The 21539-nt window shown below is 57.1% G+C and overlaps 2 protein-coding genes across 7 annotated transcripts; both read left to right on the top strand.

Moving 5' to 3' along the window:
• Nucleotides 1-2405: 2405 nt before the first annotated feature.
• Nucleotides 2406-4853, top strand: ZBTB12 (zinc finger and BTB domain containing 12). The gene is made up of 2 exons (XM_029241919.1): nt 2406-2642; nt 3150-4853. The coding sequence occupies exon 2, from the start codon at nt 3170-3172 to the stop codon at nt 4547-4549; it is 1380 nt and encodes a 459-aa protein (XP_029097752.1). The 5' UTR covers nt 2406-2642; nt 3150-3169; the 3' UTR covers nt 4550-4853.
• A 1290-nt stretch (nt 4854-6143) lies between these two features.
• EHMT2 (euchromatic histone lysine methyltransferase 2) lies at nt 6144-21273 on the top strand. Of its 6 annotated transcripts, XM_029243570.1 has the most exons (28): nt 6144-6806; nt 7453-7519; nt 7616-7834; nt 7930-8183; nt 8863-8947; nt 9036-9076; nt 9239-9394; nt 11463-11600; nt 11721-11835; nt 11994-12095; nt 12316-12464; nt 12554-12697; nt 12784-13019; nt 13100-13282; nt 13406-13488; nt 13963-14069; nt 14150-14272; nt 14360-14461; nt 16273-16377; nt 16476-16630; nt 16716-16883; nt 17287-17431; nt 17809-17886; nt 18262-18377; nt 18482-18568; nt 20068-20146; nt 20290-20465; nt 20792-21265. In XM_029243570.1, exons 1-28 carry the CDS (start codon nt 6657-6659, stop codon nt 20970-20972), a joined length of 3744 nt encoding a protein of 1247 aa, XP_029099403.1. In that variant the 5' UTR covers nt 6144-6656; the 3' UTR covers nt 20973-21265. The 6 variants fall into 6 exon arrangements, 5 of the variants coding, with proteins under 5 accessions (XP_029099403.1, XP_029099404.1, XP_029099405.1 ...); XM_029243571.1 differs by lacking the exon at nt 11994-12095 and having other exon boundaries at nt 6741-6806; XM_029243568.1 differs by lacking the exon at nt 6144-6806 and having other exon boundaries at nt 7237-7519; nt 20792-21273.
• The last annotated feature ends 266 nt before the right edge of the window (nt 21274-21539 follow it).

Raw genomic sequence — 21539 nt, 5'->3', positions numbered from 1 at the left:
GTGGCGCACAGGCTTAGTTGCTCCATGGCACGTGGGATCTTCCTGGACCAGGGCTTGAACCCATGCCCCCTGCATTGGCAGGCGGATTCTTAACCACTGCGCCACCAGGGAAATCCCCTTAGTTTTTTCTTGAATCCTTAGTCAGATTTTATTTCTCAGTCCCACTAAGAATCCTGAATGTATCTGTTCTTGACACTATGCCAAGGCGTTTGGTACTGCCACCCAAGGACGGGAGGGCCTCTCCTTTTACATTGGCAGAAGTTGGAGGCCAAAGGCCAAGGATCTAGACATCCCTGCATGGGGTATGTGGGAAAACAGCCCTACAAGATCTCCCCACCAGACTGTACAGGAAGAGACAGCCTTGTGCACTACAGCTTGTTTCCATATAAAATGGCAACTGGGTGGGCTGGGCATTTGAAGGATTCAGCAGCTGTCAACTCTACCTGCCACCTAGGACCACCTGTCTTAAACTCTAAACTGAGATAAGGACCCCTGTCCCATTCATACTCCCAGAAAGGAAAAGCAGCAAGAAAGGGACAGGATACAAAACTTTACAAACTTAAATTCTTACCTTGACAACTTTTAAAATTTCTGCTCTCACTGGAGTGTGAACAATTCTTCTGAGAAGTTTGGCAATGAGGGAAAGAAGAGATAAGATAGGGGAGCAGATTTTTAGTTAAAGTTCTTTTGAAATTTCAGTCTGTCCCCCAATTAGGCAAAGGAGAAGGGAGCTCTCATTGATTCAGCACCTACTATATGCCAGGCTCAGTTAAACTTCACATTAGCCCTGTGAGGAATCAGGGCCCCTCCAATTCAAAGATAAAGACTCTGTGATTCAGAGAATTAAGTAACTTTCCCAAGGGCCCTTTTCACAAGTAGTGGAATATGGCTTTGAGCCTAGGTGTTGTGTCCAACACAAATGCCTGACAACAAAGATATTTCTACAAAGAGGGCATTTTAGAATAGAGAGAACGAGATGAAGGCAAAAAAAGTCAGAGAATTTAAAAGGGAAAGGCAAAGAGTAGAGGCACCATCTAAACACTGCCCCCACTCCCCTACCAGAGGGCATCCCCTGAGTTCGGGATTCAGTTTAAGTCAGGAACAAACTTTTTATGGGTGGATGCTGGCTGGACTGAAGAGGAATGACTTCAACAGTCTTTTATTGTATGACTTTTATTTGCAAAACATAACCCAGGACATAATTCATGCAATCAAGAAGTTTACAATCCAATGGGGAAACCAGGTATTGAACACATTCCACCAAATTTGATGTGTAAGGAGAATGCTCTAGTCTCCTGGAGAATGTAACAAACAAATCTAGTTGGCAGGAAACAGGGGCTTCTTCACCTGGACTTGGTTGGGTGGGGAAGTGAGGGTAGGTATGAGAGGTGCAAGGAAGAGGGAGGGAAGGGAGCCAGTCTTCAAGGCTGGTGATGAAGCCATGGAGACTGCAGCTCAGTTTGGGAGTGACAGAGAAAGAGAAGGCAAAGGTGCAGAGTTGAGGGAAAGTTTTGTTTAGGGCAGTGGAGCTCTGACCTTATCAGTCTGGTGGAGGGGGCAAGGATGGGAAGGATGCTAATATAAATATCATACTAATATAAATATTCACATAATTAGAAGAATTAGTACTAGGTCTATTTATATAGTAGGGGTGAAATAGTCAAGGTCATCGAACTTACGAGGGCGTTTGCCTTGGCAAGAAATTGGGATCAATTCTGAGAATGGGGGGAAGGGGAGGATAGGTGTGATTTCATAAAATTTTGAGACAGAGGAGAGGAAGTTGAGGACACTGGATTGTTGGGCCTTGCAGAAAGTTAAAATATCTTTTAGGCCGGGAGTGCTGAGTTGGTTACTAGCTTCAGAAGAGTTGGAAAAATCTGGAAGTGTGGCTGGAGGAACTGTGAACATAATCAACAAGGGATGCAGGCGTGGGCAACAGCAACCAACATCTCGATAGCCACGGGGCGGTCTGGGACCCCGGGAGGGGCGGTGGCTGCAACTCCGGCCCCGCTCCGCACAGCTGGGCCAGAGCAGCACCACTCCCGCGAGCAGGTGGCAGCGCCGCCCGCGGGGAGCCAGGCAGGCGGGGAGCGCCGGGGGCGGCGGCGCGCATTGGGGGCAGAGGAGCAGGCTGCGCCGCGGGCAGCCGGGAGCGGGAGGCGGGCCCGAGTGAGCGGGCCTCCGCGCGGTATTTGGCACGCACGCGCAGACGGGCCGCGGGGCCCCGAGGCACAGAGGAGGGGGAGCCAGAAAGAGGGGGGTGCGGAACGTATTTCCGCTCTGGCGGACAAATAATACCGGCCAAAGGAGAGGCCAGGCCGTCCGGCCCTTTAACCGTGTGGGGGGGGCTGGTGAAGAAAGGGGGGTCGGGAAAGGGGGAATCCTGCTCCTTTAATTCCCTCCCCTCTTCCTCCTCCCCGAGTTCTCGCCGACGCCGCCGCGCGCGGGACCTGGAACACACGCCACGAGCCGCCCCCGCCCCTCCCCCCTTACGCCCACGCGGAGCCGGCCCCGCGCGCGCGCCCCGTGCACCCCCGCGCCTGCGCGCTGCCCAGGCCCTGCCCGTGTGTGGGGGCGCAGCCGGCCCCGGGGGGGGTGGGGGAAATAGGGGGGGAAAAAAACAGCGCGCGGAACCCGGCCAGGTGAGGGGCGCGGGCGGGGGGGGGGGGGGGGGGGGGGGGGGGGGGGGCGTGCCACGGAGTTCTGAACGTTGTGGGGGGGGCCGTGCACGATGCGTGCAGGCAGGCAAGAGACGTGAAAGTCGCGTGCAAACGTGCAAGGGGGGGTCGAGGAATGAGGCAGCGGGTAAAGGGGGCGGGGTGAGAAGAGGCTGCAACCGGGGCCACCCTAGAATCCAGGCCTCTGCTCCCGCTTCCGCCTGCCTTCCCCCGTGGGCGCGCGGGCTCGCCCCATCTTCGCGGGCTGTCGGGCTGGGGGGTGTGGACGCCGCTGCCCCGCCCCCGGGAACCACGCCTCCCTCCTTTCGGAGGGACAGCGCCTCCCCGGGGGCTGGGGAAACTGAGGAAGAGGCTTGAAAACTGGATGATCTGATGCTGGGAGGGCCAGGCAAGAATGGGGGTGCGAGGCCTGGAGCCTTGGCCTAGGAAAGCCGGAGACCTTTGTCTCTGACCGGTTTCCTTCCCAACCAGGGTGGCCCACCCCCGCCACAATGGCCTCTGGGGTGGAAGTCCTGCGCTTCCAGCTGCCCGGCCACGAGGCCGCTACGCTGCGGAACATGAACCAGCTCCGCGCAGAGGAGCGGTTCTGCGACGTGACCATTGTGGCCGACAGCCTCAAGTTCCGCGGCCACAAGGTCATCTTGGCCGCCTGCTCGCCGTTCCTGCGGGACCAGTTCCTGCTGAATCCCAGCTCTGAGTTGCAGGTCTCCCTGATGCACAGTGCACGCATAGTGGCTGACCTACTCCTTTCTTGCTATACGGGCGCCCTGGAATTCGCAGTCAGGGACATTGTTAACTACCTGACGGCCGCCTCCTACCTGCAGATGGAGCACGTGGTGGAGAAATGCCGGAATGCCCTCAGCCAGTTCATCGAGCCCAAGATAGGCCTCAAAGAGGATGGGGTCAGCGATGCCAGCCTTGTAAGCAGTGTCAGTGCCACCAAATCCCTCCTCCCTCCCGCCAGGACCCCGAAGCCAGCCCCCAAACCCCCACCCCCACCCCCTCTCCCCCCTCCACTCCTGCGGCCTGTGAAGCTGGAGTTCCCGCTGGATGAGGACCTAGAGCTGAAGGCCGAGGAAGAGGATGAGGATGAGGACGAGGACGTGTCTGACATCTGCATCGTCAAGGTGGAATCGGCCTTGGAGGTGGCACACCGGCTCAAACCTCCCGGAGGCCTGGGAGGAGGCCTGGGCATCGGAGGCTCTGTGGGCAGCCATCTTGGGGAGCTGGCCCAGAGCAGCGTGCCCCCCAGCACTGTGGCTCCACCGCAGGGCGTGGTGAAAGCCTGCTACAGCCTGTCCGAGGACGCAGAAGGGGAGGGCCTGCTGTTGATCCCAGGAGGCCGGGCCAGTGTGGGGGCCACCTCAGGCCTGGTGGAGGCAGCAGCGGTGGCCATGGCTGCCCGGGGGGCGGGGGGCAGCCTGGGGGCGGGGGGCAGTCGGGGACCCCTGCCCGGAGGCTTTTCCAGTGGCAATCCCCTAAAGAACATCAAGTGCACCAAGTGCCCGGAAGTGTTCCAGGGCGTGGAGAAGCTGGTCTTCCACATGCGGGCGCAGCACTTCATATTCATGTGCCCGCGCTGCGGCAAGCAGTTCAACCACAGCAGCAACCTCAACCGCCACATGAACGTGCACCGCGGCGTCAAGTCGCACTCGTGTGGCATCTGCGGCAAGTGCTTCACACAGAAGTCCACGCTGCACGACCACCTCAACCTCCACTCGGGAGCGAGGCCCTATCGCTGTTCCTACTGCGATGTGCGCTTCGCTCACAAGCCTGCCATTAGGCGGCACCTCAAGGAGCAGCACGGCAAGACCACGGCCGAGAACGTGCTGGAGGCCAGCGTGGCTGAGATCAACGTCCTCATCCGCTAGCGCTAGCGTGGCAGGCGCTGGGTCCCTGGGCTGGGGGGGAAGGGGTCTCCTTGGTCCAGGAGAATAGGGGGGTGTGGGGGGCAGGGGCAGGCAGGTACGGTGGGGAGCCTGAGCAGACACACACATCCTGAGGGAGGGGCCGAAGATTCCTTAGAGAGAAGACCCTGCCTCTTCAGAAGAAAAGGATGGACAGGGAGAGAGTTCTTTGAGAAGGCCAAGGGAATAGGGGGTCCCAGAGAAAGATTTTCTTCTCTTGGAGGTGCATGGATATGTGGAGGGAGGGAAAACGTCCTATGGGATGAGGAGGGAAAAAGACTGGAAAATATTTTATTCCTGGCTACGGCTGCCCAGGAAGAGGTTCTGGCATTTCGTGAGATAGTGGGTGGGTGGGTGGGAATTGGGAGGGAATTTGGCAGGAGGCAGCTTACCTGCTCCTGCTTGGACTAGATCCTTGGGAGAGGGAGTGGTAGGGGGAAAGGATTATTGAATTCCGGAAAAGGAAGGGGGAGACGGTTCTTGCATGCTGGGGAAATGGGATGGATACAAGGCTCACCAAAATTCTAGGGAGAACAAAGGAAGATGGCAGGTAAGAGAATACGGGGGTGAGCATCCTGGGTAGATACTGGGAAGGGGGGTACAATAGCAGGAACTACGAATAGTGGTGGGGGTGGGGGGTAGGGCACTGAGATGAGAGGCGGCAAGGAGGGCTGTTGCGGTGGGGGAGGGAGAGGAGTAGAGACTTATACAGTATTTTTAAGAAAACAAAACGTATTTTTTAGGATTTTTTCTGGAGTTTGGGGTTTTAGTTTTTCTGCTTTTGTTTTCCACAAAATAAAAAAAAAACAACTTTTTTTTCTTTATACTCAATCTGGCAACTGCGTGTAAATGTCTATCCCACCCTAGACCACCTCACCCTCTAATGCAATTTTCTAAGTACCCAGAGGACACAACTCATGCAGGTCTCATGCCTGAAGGAGCCTTGAGAGGGGAAGGGGAGTGTGACAAGTGGGCTCCTCTGGCCAGAGACCCTCCCAGTTCTGCATCCTCAACTCCTGGCAGATACCTCACAGCCCAAGTGTTCCGTGATTGTTTGGCGGAGGTGTTAACAAATGACCTACTCTAGTTGAGTTTGGTATCAGGGCTAGGGATGGGGTGTAGGCGTGATCATTGTGCCCACCAAAATTGTAAGCTGGAGCCTGTGTTTGGGCGTTTTTGGTCTGGGGAACGGGTTCCTGTCCTGAAGAAAGATAAAAACTACTGGGTTAAGATGCGGAGAAGACTACAATTCCCAGAAAGCTCTGGAATAGTTCTTAACCGAAGAGAACTACAGTTCCCAGAAGGCCTTGATTTGGCCTCAGGTGCCCTATACCCTATCCACTTGCCTGTGTCAAATATCGCATGTGAGATACAGCCATTTTCCAAACTTTGACCAGATGTAAATACCTAAAGAGATGGTACTCTAAATACTGCTTTCAAAGTTGTGTGTCCTGGTGTAATATCACTCATACTTCCACTGTCAGCTGGGCTATGACCAACGGAGTGCCTGCTATGCTTGTGAAGTGTTTGGCAAAAAAAGTACTTATTAGAGTGTTACCAGACAGTAATGACTCGGGCCTCTAGGGGCTTACCTGGATCTCTAGTGCATGTGGTGGCGTGACATGTCTGGCATAAATGGAAGAGACATTTAGCCCCAGGTTTTCAAAAGGGATCGCTGCTCCAGGGGACACTTGAAACTGCATGCTAGAACCAGCCAAGAGTAAAGGTGTCCTCCGCGCGTCCCCATCGCCCCCTTCTTGCTCGTTAGAGAAGCAAGGCCAAAACTGAGGCCGAGTCTTCTATCTAGTGACCGAGAAGCTAGAAAGCAACCAGAAGCGGGAGAAGCACACATGGGCAGGACTGGAAATACAGCCACTGCCGAGAGCCGGGAGGCTCAGTCGCTCCGCTAGTTACCTAAAGCCAGGTGGCAGATGGAGTAGCCACACCGGGACCCAGGCGTGCCTCGCCTTCGGTTCCCAGCTAAGCTGAGGCCAGGAATGGCAGGAATTCTCCCGTGCAGCCCCCAGCTTAGTACAGGAACTGCCATCTCTGAGGCCGCCCTCCGGGGAAAATGGCCAGAAAGTGCGTAGTGGCTCCTTTAAGGCTCCTCCTAGCCCGCCTACTCGCCCACGTGACCCGGGGCGGCCGCGCGCCGGCTCGGCCCCCAGCGCAAGCGGCGATGGCGGCGGCGGCGGGAGCTGCAGCGGCGGCGGCCGCCGAGGTGCGGAAGGGGAGGGGGAGAGGCGGGTGCATGCCCGCGCGCGCGCCCGGGGGAAGCGCGCGCCCGTGCAATGCTCCGGGGGTGCATCGGGGCCGGGGGGCCCGGGCGAGACTTGCAGCAATCCGGAGGGCCAGCACCGGGGGCGGATGGGGGGACGGGGGGGGGGGGGGGGGGGGGAGTGGGCACCGAGGCGCGCGTGCAGCCGCCGGCTGCCCCCGAGTGGGCAGCGGGCGCCGGCGCCCCAGGAACACGCGCGAGGGGCACGAGGGGCCGTCCACCGGGCTGGGGGACAGCGGGTGCTGGAGGGGTTGGTGCCCGGGGTCCCCGCGGCCTGGGGGACAAAGGGGGAGAGGCGCGTGCAGCCGGGAGGAGGGGGCGGGGCCGGGGTGCGGAGGCCCCGCCCCCTCCCCCTCCTCTCTTCTCGGTCCCTGAGATGCGGGGTCTACCGAGAGGGAGGGGGCTGATGCGGGCCCGGGGGAGGGGTCGTGCGGCCCCTCCGGGCAGCCGTGGCCGCGGAAGGGGGGGGACCCATAGAGGAAGAGGTAGGCCCCGGAGCCTCCTGTCTCTTCCCAGGGCCCAGGCGTCCTGGGCCCCTCAACTTCCTACGGGACTGACCAGCTCTCCTATCCCTTGTGTCCCCTCCCAGGGGGAGGCCCCCGCTGAGATGGGGGCGCTGGTGCTGGAGAAGGAGCCCAGAGGAGCCACCGAGAGAGGTGAGTGCAGCCGAAACAGGCCCCACTGGACCTTCACCTCCGCCAGCACAGGATCTCTTGAGCCCTTAGCCCTGAACTTTTTCTTTTCCATTACAGTTCATGGCTCTTTGGGGGACACCCCTCGTAGTGAGGAGATCCTGCCCAAGGCCAACCCCGACTCCCTGGAGACTGCTGGTCCCTCATCCCCAGCCTCTGTCACGGTCACCGTCGGCGATGAGGGGGCTGACACACCTGTGGGGGCCACACCACTCATTGGGGATGAACCTGAGAATCTCGAGGGAGATGGGGACCTCCATGGGGGCCGCATCCTGATGGGTGAGAGGCCAGGGAGCCTGGGGGTGAGGTGGGGCATTCTCTGACTTTGTCTTCCCTCTTATCTTGTCTCCTGCCTGCTTGCCTGTGTTTTTCAGGCCATGCCACGAAGTCATTCCCGTCTTCCCCCAGTAAGGGGGGTGCTTGTCCCAGCCGAGCCAAGATGTCAATGACAGGGGCCGGAAAATCACCCCCATCAGTCCAGAGTTTGGCTATGAGGCTGCTGAGTATGCCGGGGGCCCAGGGGGCAACAGCAGCAGGGCCTGAACCCCCTCCGGCCACAGCCAGCCCGGAGGGGCAGCCCAAGGTCCATCGAGCCAGGAAAACCATGTCCAAACCAGGAAATGGACAGGTGAGGCTTAGGGGGAGGTTTGTGGGGGTGGGAGAGGCAGGGTAATTAACTGTAAAACTCTTGTGGGCTGCTTTTTTACAATTTACCTTCAGGTCTTTTCTTCTCCAGTCACTGCTTCACATATTTACCAAGGCGCCACTGTGTGTCAGTTTCTCTACTGGGGCTTAATCTGGAACAGACAGGTTTCTATCTTCCTGGGGTTTACATTCTTAGGCAGAGGGGAGTAGAAAACACTAATGTTAAAGAGTTAATTATGTAGTTAATGTCTTAATTACTCTTATAATAATGACTAGAGAAACTTCAAACCACTTTTCCTTTCTACCTCAAAGCAGGCCCCAAGGGAACTTCTCCCTTCTTTGAAACTGCCCCTGCTGTTTTAAAGGTTTTACTATGAATCTCTACAGGGAAGGAGCTGAGGGCCACAGAAACATCCGAGGAGGGAAATGACAAGAGCCCCAGAATCTCAGAAGCTTTATGACAGTGTTTTTAGGGCTCTTGGCATCAGTGTTAGATGTGGGATGTGCTTGACACAATTCTTATTATTGGCACAGAACTTCAGATGGCATTTTTTGAGGGTGTGGCTCACCACCCCACCCCGACCTGGGGCTTGGCTCTAAGCTAATCCAGGCAGAACCATAGATGCTCCCTGACCCTAAGTGTGCTCCCTCTCTGCCCCCAGCCCCCAGTCCCTGAGAAGCGGCCCCCTGAAGTGCAGCATTTCCGCATGAGTGATGACCTGCACTCGCTGGGGAAGGTGACCTCAGGTCAGTCCCACCCCCCACCTACCTGCGGCTTGCTATGGCCTGTGCTAAGGGTTTAGAGTACGGGCCTCACTCCTTTCTCTCTTTCCAGATGTGGCCAAAAGGAGGAAGCTGAACTCAGGAGGTGGCCTGGTGAGCCAGGAGAGACAGGGAACAGGGCCTGGGCCTCTCCACCTGGGGGGGGCTGCTCTGAGGGATCCTAGGAGCTGGGGCTCCATCTCGCCCTCAAGGGAAATGGGGTGTTGGTGAGGGAGTGCCAGCAGCTTTAATTTTTTTCTTTAAATCTCTTTCTAGTCAGAGGAGTTGGGTTCTGCACGGGGTTCGAGAGAAGTGACCCTGGAGAAGGGGGACCCCGGGTCCCTGGAGGAGTGGGAAACGGTGGTGGGGGATGACTTCAGCCTCTACTACGATTCCTACTCTGTGGATGAGCGGGTGGACTCTGACAGCAAGGTGAGAGGGAGCCAGCCGCCCTCCCGGCCAGTGCTCCCCCACGTCCAGGGCTCGCTCTCCAATCTTTCCTGCCCCACTTTCTTCTCTCTTTCCTTTTCTGAACACCCACTAACTCACTGCCCCATACTGTCTGTAACTTATTTCCAGCGTGTGCTCTACCCCATACCATCCCCTTGCCCCTCTCCACAGTGATAATCACCATCCTGGACTTCGGGTTTAACATCCCAGTTTATGGTTTATTTGTTGTTTGTTTGCTTGTTTATTCCTTTGCTCCTTGTTTGGTTTTATTTCACATATATGTTTGTCTATGCAGCAGAATGCTTAGTCTTGCCTGTTTTGCTTTTCATTCGTTTTATTGTGGAAACTTTCAAATATACACAAAAGAATGGAATAGTGAGCCCCCGGGTAGCCATCACCCAGCTCTAAGGATTGTCAATACACAGCTGACCTTGACTCATCTCTTCCTCCCCAACACCCACACTTACTGGATTATTTCAGAGCAAATCGCAGATACCATATCATTTTATCTAGAAATATTTCCACAAGTATCTCTAAACATAAGACCTCTTTCTGTTTTTAAAAAATTTACAAATAATTTTTTTTTTCCGCCATGCGGTATGTGGGGATCATAGTTCCCCAGCCAGGGATCAAACCCATGCCCCCTGCAGTGGAAGCGGGGAGCCCTTCCACTGGACCACCAGGGAAGTCCCTACAAATGATGCTTTAACACCATCACCTTGCGACCAGTCAGTCTTCACATTTTCTCAGTTGTTTCATAAATGAGTTTTCGTCTGTCAGGTTTCAGTGGGGTCCACACATTGATTTGATTATTTTTCTTAGGTCTCTCTTGATGTATAGGTTCCCTACTTAAAAAAAAAACAAACTTGCCATTTATTTATTGAAGAAACCAAGTCGGTTATCCTACAGAATTCTTCACATTTAGGAGTTGGCTGTTTGGGTGGGGATTAACACATAACTCTCTGCCCAATGTTGCATCACATCAGGCGTGGAACATTTGGTCTTTTATTAGTGAAGTTAAGATCAGTGGATTCAGGGGATATCAGCCTGACTTCATTATAGCGTTTCTAGTTTTTTTTGTTTTTTTTTTAATCTTTGGCTGTGTTGGGTCTTCGTTGCTGCGCGTGGGCTTTCTCTAGTTGCGGCGAGCGGGGGCTACTCTTTGTTGCAGTGCGTGGGCTTCTCATCGCGGAGGCTTCTCTTCTTGCAGAGCATGGGCTCTAGGTGCACGGGCTTCAGTAGTTGTGGTACGTGGGCTCAGTAGTTGTGGCTCACGGGCTCTAGAGCACAGGCTCAGTAGTTGTGGCGCACGGGCTTAGTTGCTCCTCAGCATGTGATTTCTTCCCGGACCAGGGCTCGAACCCATGTCCCCTGCATTAGCAGGCAGATTCTTAACCACTGCACCACCAGGGAAGCCCCTCTAATTCGTTTTTCGTTTAGTGTATTCAGTCTTGCCTCTTTATGAGCTTCATCAAGAGTCTCCTACTATACGTGTGTTATCTAGAACGTATTCCTTTCTTTTCCTGTTTACTATTATGTTGCAAAGATTCATCATGTTGTTGCATGTCACCATAGCACCTTATTTTTTTAATTTTTATTTATTTATTTTTTTGCGGTACGTGGGCCTCTCACTGTTGTGGCCTCTCCCGTTGCGGAGCACAGGCTCCGAACACGCAGGCTCAGTGGCCATGGCTCACGGGCCCAGCCGCTCCGCGGCATGTGGGATCCTCCCGGACCGGGGCACGAACCCGTGTCCCCTGCATCGGCAGGCGGACTCTCAACCACTGCGCCACCAGGGAAGCCCCAGCACCATATTTTTTATTACAGTATAGTATGCTACACCCCCTCTCCGTATCCAGCCCTTCCCTGTTCACACTCATCATCACCAGGGAGCCATCCGTGGAGAATTGTTGTTTTCTTGATCCCGCCTCATTCTCTGAGTCCCGGGGGTCGGATGTGTCCTGCTCTGCCTGTCTCCCATGTTCCCCCCAGCAGACAGCTGTGGCCTGGGGGTCACTGTTTCTTCAGCCTCACTTTGCCTCTCTTCCAGTCTGAGGTCGAAGCTCTGGCTGAACAACTGAGTGAGGAAGAGGAAGAGGAGGAGGAGGAAGAGGAGGAGGAGGAAGAGGAAGAGGAGGAAGAGGAAGAGGAGGAGGAAGATGAAGAGTCAGGCAATCAGTCTGACAGGGTAGAACTGGAAGCTGGCGTCCCCGGAGGAGTGGGGGCTCCGGGGACAGCGGTCTGAGTCCTCAAAGGAGGCGTTTATGGGCTGGGGGCCGGGCTCTTTAACGCTCTTCCTCCCCCCCAGAGTGGTTCCAGCGGCCGGCGCAAAGCCAAAAAGAAATGGCGGAAGGACAGCCCGTGGGTGAAGCCATCACGGAAACGGCGGAAGCGGGAGCCTCCGAGGGCCAAGGAGCCACGAGGTGAGAAGGCTCCTCTGTTTCGGGGTCCCCTCCTGCAGCCCCCTTCCAGTCCCCAGAGAGCATGCACGCACACACACGCTCAGCATGCACGCCCGCATGTACCCCCGCATCCAGGCACCTGTGAGCTCGCACTCTCACTCTCTCTGTCTCTGTGTCAGGAGTGAATGGTGTGGGCTCCTCAGGCCCCAGTGAGTACATGGAGGTCCCTCTGGGGTCCCTGGAGCTGCCCAGCGAGGGGACCCTCTCTCCCAACCACGCTGGTAATTTCCAATTGCCGGGATAGGGAGCCACTAGGGGGCGCCCTCGGGGCCGGAGGGAATGGGGAGGAGGGGAACCCCGCTGGAGCTGGGGTGTCCGTGGCCAGACTTTGGGGGTTCTGGAGCACGGAGGGAAAGTCAGGGCGGGGGTGAGAGGCCCCAGGAGGGGTCCCGGTGGGTGAGAGGCTGGGCCTCCCTCAGCTCCCTCTATCCTCCATCCAAGGGGTGTCCAATGACACATCTTCGCTGGAGACAGAGCGTGGGTTTGAGGAGTTGCCTCTCTGCAGCTGCCGCATGGAGGCACCCAAGATAGACCGCATCAGCGAGAGAGCGGGGCACAAGTGCATGGCCACGGAGAGCGTGGATGGAGAGGTGGGCCTCTGGGCTGGTAGGCGAGTTGCCAGGGCATCCAGCCCCAGAGCCCAGCCTCACCTTTTGTCACCCATCCTCACTGCACACAGCTGTCGGGCTGCAACGCTGCAATCCTGAAGCGGGAGACCATGAGACCCTCCAGCCGCGTGGCACTGATGGTGCTCTGTGAGACCCACCGTGCCCGCATGGTCAAACACCACTGCTGCCCAGGCTGTGGCTACTTCTGCACGGCGGTGAGTGACCAGTGGGGCAGACAGGCAGCATGCCCCGTGGGGGTAGGGGCTCCCAGAGCCTGGCCACATTGTTTTCCTGCCCCCAGGGCACCTTTCTGGAGTGCCACCCCGACTTCCGAGTGGCCCACCGCTTCCACAAGGCCTGTGTGTCCCAGCTGAACGGGATGGTCTTCTGTCCCCACTGTGGGGAGGATGCATCTGAGGCCCAGGAGGTGACCATCCCCCGGGGGGATGGGGTGACCCCACCGGCTGGCACTGCAGCCCCTGCCCCCCCGCCCCTGGCCCAGGATGCCCCTGGGAGAGCGGACACTTCCCAGCCCAGGTACTGGCTTTGCCCTTCCCTTCTGTCTGCTCCCTGCCCCAGTCCCCGTCTCCCCTGAACGTTCACACCTTCTCCCACAGCGCCCGGATGCGAGGACAGGGGGAGCCCCGGCGTCCACCCTGCGACCCCCTGGCTGACACCATCGACAGCTCGGGGCCCTCCCTAACCCTGCCCAATGGGGGCTGCCTCTCAGCTGTGGGGCTGCCACCTGGCCCAGGCCGGGAGGCCCTGGAAAAGGCCCTGGTCATCCAGGAGTCAGAGAGGTGAGTAGGGGTTTCCCTCGGGCACAGCAGCTAGGACTGGGGCTGGAAGTGTGGAGCTGCAGGTGTGGGGACCGATGCTTGAATCTGGGGAGTCAACCCCCTCTCCCTCCCTCACCATGGCAGGCGGAAGAAACTCCGTTTCCACCCCCGGCAGCTGTACCTGTCCGTGAAGCAGGGGGAGCTGCAGAAGGTGATCCTGATGCTGTGTGAGTATTCCACTCCTTCGTTCAGCAAACCCTGCCTGAGCACCGATTATGTACCAGTCACTGGACTCGGGGCCAGGACGGCAGCAATGAGGGACATCGTCCTTGCCCTGAAGGACTTCGTGTGGTGGGGGAATAACCCATGATGATGGGGACTGGGGACTGTTCTGAGTGCTTTGCACGTTCACTCACTTAAATCTTCCCAGCGGAGGCCCAGAGAGGTTAACTACCTTGCCCAGTGCACAGCAGTACTAAGGGGCAGGGGCAGGGCCGTTTGAACTCAGGCAGAGCTGGTGCTCTTAACTTCTTACCCTGATCAGTGCCGTGCTGCAGTGCAGGTGAGCACAAAGAAGGCCCAGGAGGGCCCCTGACTCAGGTTGGGGCCCTGAGAAACCTTCCTGGAGGAGGTGCCACCCGCCCCCTAGCTTGCTTACCACCTGTCCCTCCCTCTCCCGGTGTGGCGGGCCCTCCCCGCAGTGGACAACCTGGACCCCAACTTCCAGAGCGACCAGCAGAGCAAGCGCACGCCCCTGCACGCGGCTGCCCAGAAGGGCTCTGTGGAGATCTGCCACGTACTGCTGCAGGTCAGCGCGGGCCCAGCCCTAGGACGCCCTCCCCTGCCCAGCCCCTCCCTGGTGCCAGCCTGCGTGCCCTCTCCTTGCAGGCTGGGGCGAACATCAATGCTGTGGACAAGCAGCAGCGGACGCCGCTGATGGAGGCTGTGGTGAACAACCACCTGGAGGTGGCTCGCTACATGGTGCAGCGCGGGGGCTGCGTCTACAGCAAGGTGCGCGGCCGGGCAGGCCAGGGCCAGGGCTCAGGGCCTGGGCTTGAGGTGCCAGCCAGCCGGCTCATCTGCCTGCATCGCCCTCAGGAGGAAGACGGCTCCACCTGCCTCCACCATGCAGCCAAAATTGGGAATCTGGAGATGGTCAGCCTGCTGCTCGGCACGGGACAGGTGGATGTCAACGCCCAGGTCAGCGGCCGGGCTTCCGGCCCAGCCCCCGGGGTCCTTGCCTCAGCCTCAGGCTTTAGGTCCCCTTTCTCCCTCGTCTGACCTCTGACCCTTTCCCTGCATTTCACACTGTTCCAGTCTGTCCCCGTCTCTTTTTCCCCCTTCATTTGTATTTCTCTTCATTCTCTTCTGTTTTCTTTTTTCTCCTTATCACTTTTCAAAATGAGTTGTGGCCTTAATCTCTGGAACTGTCCAGTGAGATTCCTTACTAAGTCAGTTTTTCATGTGTTGGAGGTGTTTTAGTCTGTGTGTCATTCTTCTTGATCTTTGGGTTTTTTTATTTAATTAATTTTTATTGGAGTATAGTTGCTTTACAATGTTGTGTTAGTTTCTACCGTACAGCAAAATGAATCAGCTATACATACACATACATCCTGTCTTTTTTGGATTTCCTTCCCATTTAGGTCACCACAGTGTGTTAGGTTCCCTGTGCTATGCAGTGTGTCCTCATTAGTTGTCTATTTTATACATAGTATCAATAGCGTATATGTGTCAATCCCAATCTCCCAGTTCCTCCCACCCTCCCCTTGGTATCCACACATTTGTTCTCTAGGTCTGTGTCTCTATTTCTGCTTTGCAAATAAGATCATCTCTACCATTTTTCTAGATTCCACACATATGAGTTAATATACGATATTTGTTTTTCTCTTTCTGATTTCCTCCACTCTGTGTGACACTCTCTAGGTCCATCCGTGTCTCTACAAATGACCCAATTTTGTTCCTTTTTATGGTTGAGTAATATTCCATTGTATCTATGTGCCACATCTTCTTTATCTATTTCTCTGTTGATGGACACTTAGGTTGCTTCCTTGTCCTGGCTGTTGTAAATAGTGCTGCAGTGAACATTGGGGTGCCCTTCTTGACCTTTGAATTGTTCTGTCCCTTGTCCAGAAGAAGCCCCTTGCCATAGGCTCCTGTGACTTTTGAAATGACCCAGTGGCCTTTGAGAGCATCCTTTTCAGCACCTATCCTGCCCCCGACTCAGGATCTACCATTTCTCTAAGAAACTCTGGTTCCTTTAAATGGGAAATATTTTTTAGAGACTACAATTTGTGTACCTAGGGGTGGTCATTGTTGTTGGGTCCCTGCTTCTAGGACTTTTGAGTGGGCAGATCGAGGAAATAATGTATTTTTTCTTTTTTCTTTTAATTTTTTTTAAAATTCATTTATTTATGTATTTATTTATTGGCTGTGTTGGGTCTTCTTTGCTGCACGCGGGCTTTCCCTAGTTGCGGCGAGCGGGGGCTACTCTTTGTTGCGGTGTGCGGGCTTCTCATCACGGTGGCTTCTCTTTGTTGCGGAGCACGGGCTCTAGGCGCGTGGGCTGCAGTAGCTGTGGCTCGTGGCCTCAGTAGTTGTGGCTTGCGGGCTCTAGAGCACAGGCTCAGTAGTTGTGGCGCACGGGCTTAGTTGCTCCGTGGCATGTGGGATCTTCCCGGACCAGGGCTCGAACCTGTGTCCCCTGCATCGGCAGGCGGATTCTTAACCACTGCGCCACCAGGGAAGTCCCAAGGAAATACATACTTTTTAAAAAGAGAAAAATCACTTCGCGGCCTTGAGCAATAGACACTTACTAGTCCCATTTTGTAAACGAGGAAACTGAGACCCAGAGCCGTTAAATGATTTGCCCAGGGTTCCACAGCCTGTGAGTGGTGGAGCTGGGACTCTGAGTGTGAGGCTAGCTCCGGAGCCTGTGCTCTTGACCCCATCTGTTTGGGTGAGCAGGGCTGGAGCTGCCTCTCCACGCTCCTCCTTCCCCCCCCCACCCACAGGACAGTGGGGGGTGGACGCCCATCATCTGGGCCGCAGAGCACAAGCACATCGAGGTGATCCGCATGCTGCTGACACGGGGCGCCGACGTCACCCTCACAGACAATGTGAGAGTTTGGTCGGGATATGGGAGGTGGGTTCAGCCCCCCCGCCCCTGAGCAAGGTGCCGGCTGGGTTCACACCTCTCCCCCTGCCACCTCCACAGGAGGAGAACATCTGCCTGCACTGGGCCTCGTTCACCGGCAGCGCCGCCATCGCAGAGGTTCTCCTGAATGCCCGCTGCGACCTCCACGCTGTCAACTACCATGGGGACACGCCCCTACACATCGCAGCCCGGGAGAGCTACCACGACTGCGTGCTGTGAGTCTCCACCCCTCCCCCACCTGGATACCCCTTTGCCCCCTCTCACAGCCCCGGACCCCACAGGCTTCCCGTCCCCTCCCAGGTTGTTCTTGTCACGCGGGGCAAACCCTGAGCTGCGGAACAAGGAGGGGGACACGGCGTGGGACCTGACCCCTGAGCGCTCTGACGTGTGGTTTGCACTCCAGCTCAACCGCAAGCTGCGGCTCGGGGTGGGAAATCGGGCCGTCCGCACTGAGAAGATCATCTGCCGGTGAGCGCGGGCTCTCTTTACCCAGAGCGACCTCCGCCCCTCCCCTGGCCCCTAGGATCCTCTGAGCCCCCCAGCCACCTGCCACACGCACACGCCAACTAGATGCACCAAATAAAAACGGGGAACATCCAGCTGAATTAGGATTTCGGGGTAACAGTGCATACTTTTTTAACGTTAGGAGGGTCCCATGCAGTATTTGGGACATACCTGTACTAAAAAAATTGTTCCTTGATACCCTGAAATTCAGATTTCACTGAGTGTCCTGCCTTTGACCTGGGAACCTTACTCCCCATGCCCCAGTGAACCCCCAGAACCACCCTCTTCCCTCACCCAGCCCTCTCCCCACCTAGGGGAGTCCTCACCCCATGCTCTAGCCACCCAGCTCCATCTCCCCTCCTGCCAGGGACGTGGCTCGGGGCTATGAGAACGTGCCCATTCCCTGTGTCAACGGTGTGGACGGGGAGCCCTGCCCCGAGGATTACAAGTACATCTCGGAGAACTGCGAGACGTCCACCATGAACATCGACCGCAACATCACCCACCTACAGGTGAGTGCAGGGCCCTCCCTGGGCCCTCCTCCCAAAGGGACACCCAGAGCCACCAAGTACAGCTGGGCACACTGTGGGCCAACGAGGGCACCTGGCCAAGGTGGTGGGGCTGAAAGGGAGCTCCGGTGTGGGCTTGCATCCACCTAGGGAGGGGGTCCTTTTTCTAGGACACGTGAAGGTATCACATGGGCTCATGGTGGCCCTAGAGACACCCCCATCAGCAACATCTTGATTCCCCCTCATCCCGGGACCATCACCATCACTGTCCTACAAGGTGGACCCTAGAGAAAGGACAGCAGTTGTGGGGCAGGGAGCACTGGAAGCTGAGGGGCCGAGGCCGATTCTGGGGGGTGAGCTGACCCTACCTCCCGCCCCAGCACTGCACATGCGTGGATGACTGCTCCAGCTCCAACTGCCTGTGTGGCCAGCTCAGCATTCGCTGCTGGTATGACAAGGTACGTGCCCTCGCCCTGGCCGCACACACACTCATCCACTCCTTTGGGGGAGCTGGCCTCTGACACCAACTCCCTGGGACCTTGTCCCTCACCTTCTACCCTGTGGGGGAAGCAGCAAAGAGGGCAGGGCGAGACCTGGGGTTCCTAGGCTGTTGCCAGGACAGAGAGGGGCCTGGCCCAGGTACATGCAAACCCAGGGCGATGGTTGCGTGTTTCCTGTTGGATAAACTAAGAGCATATGTGGCCTCCCCCAGCCTGTCCTCCGTGTGTCTGAGTTGGGGTCAGCAGTGGATTTTTCTGTGAAGTCTTGGGAGTCCTGGGCAGCTGAGGTGGGCACCACACAGAAACCACTGTCCTCCCCTCCCTCAACCCCAGGACGGGCGGCTGCTCCAGGAATTTAACAAGATCGAGCCCCCGCTGATTTTTGAGTGTAACCAGGCGTGCTCCTGCTGGAGAAACTGCAAGAACCGGGTAGTGCAGAGTGGCATCAAGTGAGGCCCAGCCCCTCAGCTCCCCTCGCTCCCCTTTCTCCCTTCTCTGCCTCGGGGCGCTTCCAGGTCACGCCACTGAATATCACCCTCTCTCCCACCCCCAGGGTGCGACTGCAGCTCTACCGAACAGCCAAGATGGGCTGGGGGGTCCGAGCCCTGCAGACCATTCCCCAGGGGACTTTCATTTGCGAGTGAGTGGTGGGGAGGGGGTACTTTGGCTCCTGGGGGCGTGGGGCTGGATGCAGGGCACGGCTGACTCCCAGGCCTCCCTCTCTGCCCTCCTCCCTGATGGGTCCCAGCTCTTCATGCTACCCCCACTCTGGCCAGCCTCCTCTGACCCCCATCCCCAAGCCTCCGCCCTGGCCAGACCACAGTGCCTGCGTCTTTCCCTCCCCTTCGGTGTATTTCCAAGCCTGACACTCCCTCTCCCCTGCCCTTCCCAACTGCGGAAAGCCCCGGTTTTACAGACAGACAGAGCTGGGTGTCCTTGGCCAAGTTCACAACCTCTCTGAGCCTCATTTTTCTTGTCTGCAAAATGGAGGTGATAACAGCTACCTTTCTGTCCACCTCATCAGGGGCCTCAGGCCTCTCCATCCATCAATTCTTTCTCTTCCCAGTATCCGTTACCTCTTCCTGTCCCCTGGCTTTTACTCCATAGCCTTCAAACGTAATCTAGGTCTCCTTTGGCCTTAAAAAAAAGAAGAAAAAAAAAGAAAAAGAGTCATCCAGCCCCAATTGCCTATTTAAGAGACCATTCATTTTTCCTCCATCATGTCATCTCTCAATTTGACTGAGGCAAGCGACCCCTGCCTCCTGGGCCTCAGTTTCCCCATCGTCCACTCACTGCTCATCCCTGTCCAAATCTGCCTTTACCCTCACCCCTCTGCTGACGCCGCCTCTCAGCAGTCCCACTCCCTGACCCGTGTCTCAGTCCTCATTCTCTTGGCATCTGCCACCCCCCTCAGCTCTGGCTCCCATGACACCGTCCTCACCTGCGACCCATCCATTCTTCCTCTTCACCAGCTCCTCTCCCTCTACTTTCCAAACGTGGGTGTGCTCACCCCCAGTTCTTCGTAGCTCCTGTGGCTCCGTCCCCTCCCTGCTGTCCTCACCCCTCTCCTGTCCTCAGCCCAGCGTTGCCCCCATCTGCTGGGTGATCCCTAGTCCACAAACCCCCGTGTCTACGCCTGAACAGATTTCCCCACCCAGGCCGACTGCCCATAGATACTGATCCCTTCACCCCAGAGGCTGGGCGCCGCCGTGCTCACCCGAGTCATCCTCTGGTGCGGCTCGAGCCCCTTCCTCTAACTTCCCCACCACTGCTTCTCCAGCTCATCCCTGGCCCCACTCTGTCGGTCCTGCCTGTTGATCTAGTTGTCTGGTGGGACTCCAGCTGGCGGGAGTGTGTCCTGTGTGTACCCTCACGTGCCTGTGTCCCCAGGTTCCTCCTCCTGTACCCCCCTTCTGGGTGGGGGCCACCCACCCCTCCCTCCCAGATGATGTCCGCTATCCTTGGGGGCCCACTGTGCCTTGGGTCGCCCACCCCAGCCCCAGCTGTGCTGATCTGTGAGATTCACAGGCAGCTGACAAACGGTGGAAGAGGAATCCTGGGACCGTGAGGGGAGACAGGGCCTGGAGCCTGCTCCCGGTAACGCCTGCTCACCTCCGGAACCACCCCCCCGCCCAACAGGTATGTCGGCGAGCTGATCTCTGATGCTGAGGCGGATGTGAGAGAGGATGACTCTTATCTCTTCGACTTAGACAACAAGGTGGGCAGGAGACCCCTCTGCCGCCCTCCTCTCAGTCAGCAGATGGCAACCCGAGGAGGAGGGGCTGGGTGGTCAGGGGGGTGCGGAGGTTGGCCCGGCCAGCAGGGTGGCGGTGGATGTGATGGATGGCGCCCTCCCATCAGGATGGAGAGGTGTACTGCATCGACGCCCGTTACTACGGCAACATCAGTCGCTTCATCAACCACCTGTGTGACCCCAACATCATCCCCGTCCGGGTCTTCATGCTGCACCAAGACCTGCGATTTCCACGCATTGCCTTCTTCAGCTCCCGAGACATCCGGGCCGGGGAGGAACTGGGGTGAGGCGTCCTGCGGCCCGGCCAGGGTGTGGGAGATGCAGCAAGCCCAGGACCAAAAGCGGGCGGCTGGCGAGTGCCTGGTTTCCAGGCATGGATTAGAGCAGAGCTTGTCCGATGTCGCTGTAAACAGAGTCCTGAGCCTCACAGATTCTGAGTCAGTAGGTTTGGGATGGGGCCTGAAGAATCTTCACTTCTAGCAAGCTACCAGGCAGTGCTGGTGCCGCAACTGCATTGGAACAGAGGAGGGCTTAGAGCCCCTCCAAAGATGGGGGTGGATGCTTTGGAGTGGGTCTGGGTCCCACAGACCTCTTGTGCTTCTCTGACAGGTTTGACTATGGTGACCGCTTCTGGGACATCAAAAGCAAATATTTCACCTGCCAGTGTGGCTCTGAGAAGTGCAAGCACTCAGCTGAGGCCATTGCCCTGGAGCAGAGCCGCCTGGCCCGCCTGGATCCCCACCCCGAGCTGCTGCCTGAGCTCGGCTCCCTGCCTCCCGTCAACCCCTGAGAGAGGACCATGACCCCCACCCCAAGCCCTGGACAGCCAGCTCCGCCACTTGCTGCCCACACCTGGGGGTGCTACCGTCTCCTCTCCCCCTACCCCTTCGCACATTCCTCAGTTAGATCCCAGCCAGGCCCTGGAGGTCTGACAGCCCCTCTCTCCCAGAGCTGGTTCCTCCCTGGGAGGGTGACTTCAGGGCTGGCCACGCCCCTGTTTCCCACCCTCAGCTGAAGTCTAATGAATTGAAGTTGGGCCTCTGTGCTAATCGGTTTCCTTTGTTCTCAATAAATGTTGGGTTTATAATAAACTGGGTGATTGTTGGCGGAAAAGCACACACAGCCAGAGGGAATGTGGGTCCAAGGGGGAGAAAGAGGATGAGAAGCAGGCTGGACAGGTGTGGCTGGTGTGGATTACCCTCCAGGGGAGGGGGAGGGTTGTGAGGGGATTACTGTGGGGCAGGGTCTAGTCAAGGGCAAATCTCATCTCCACACTTAATCTTTGGCAGGAGGGTGTAGGCGTGACTACTATGATTGAAGTAGTTTGCAAAATTCTGAAGGGTTTTCTTAGAGCGTG

This window comes from Monodon monoceros, unplaced genomic scaffold, assembly GCF_005190385.1.
Source record: "Monodon monoceros isolate NGI ecotype Baffin Bay Population unplaced genomic scaffold, NGI_Narwhal_1 Super_Scaffold_3, whole genome shotgun sequence".
Classification (NCBI taxonomy): Eukaryota; Metazoa; Chordata; class Mammalia; order Artiodactyla; family Monodontidae; genus Monodon; species Monodon monoceros.
This window is presented reverse-complemented; position numbering and strand designations above follow the sequence as displayed.

Excerpts from the sequence above, each read along its gene's own strand:
- ZBTB12 (XM_029241919.1), top strand. The coding sequence starts at position 3,170 with ATGGCCTCTGGGGTGGAAGTCCTGCGCTTCCAGCTGCCCGGCCACGAG.
- EHMT2 (XM_029243568.1), top strand. The coding sequence starts at position 7,240 with ATGCGGGGTCTACCGAGAGGGAGGGGGCTGATGCGGGCCCGGGGGAGG. Across the intron at positions 8,184-8,862 it reads CCAAACCAGGAAATGGACAG|CCCCCAGTCCCTGAGAAGCG; the intron begins GTGAGGCTTAGG and ends CTCTGCCCCCAG. Across the intron at positions 18,378-18,481 it reads GTAGTGCAGAGTGGCATCAA|GGTGCGACTGCAGCTCTACC; the intron begins GTGAGGCCCAGC and ends TCCCACCCCCAG.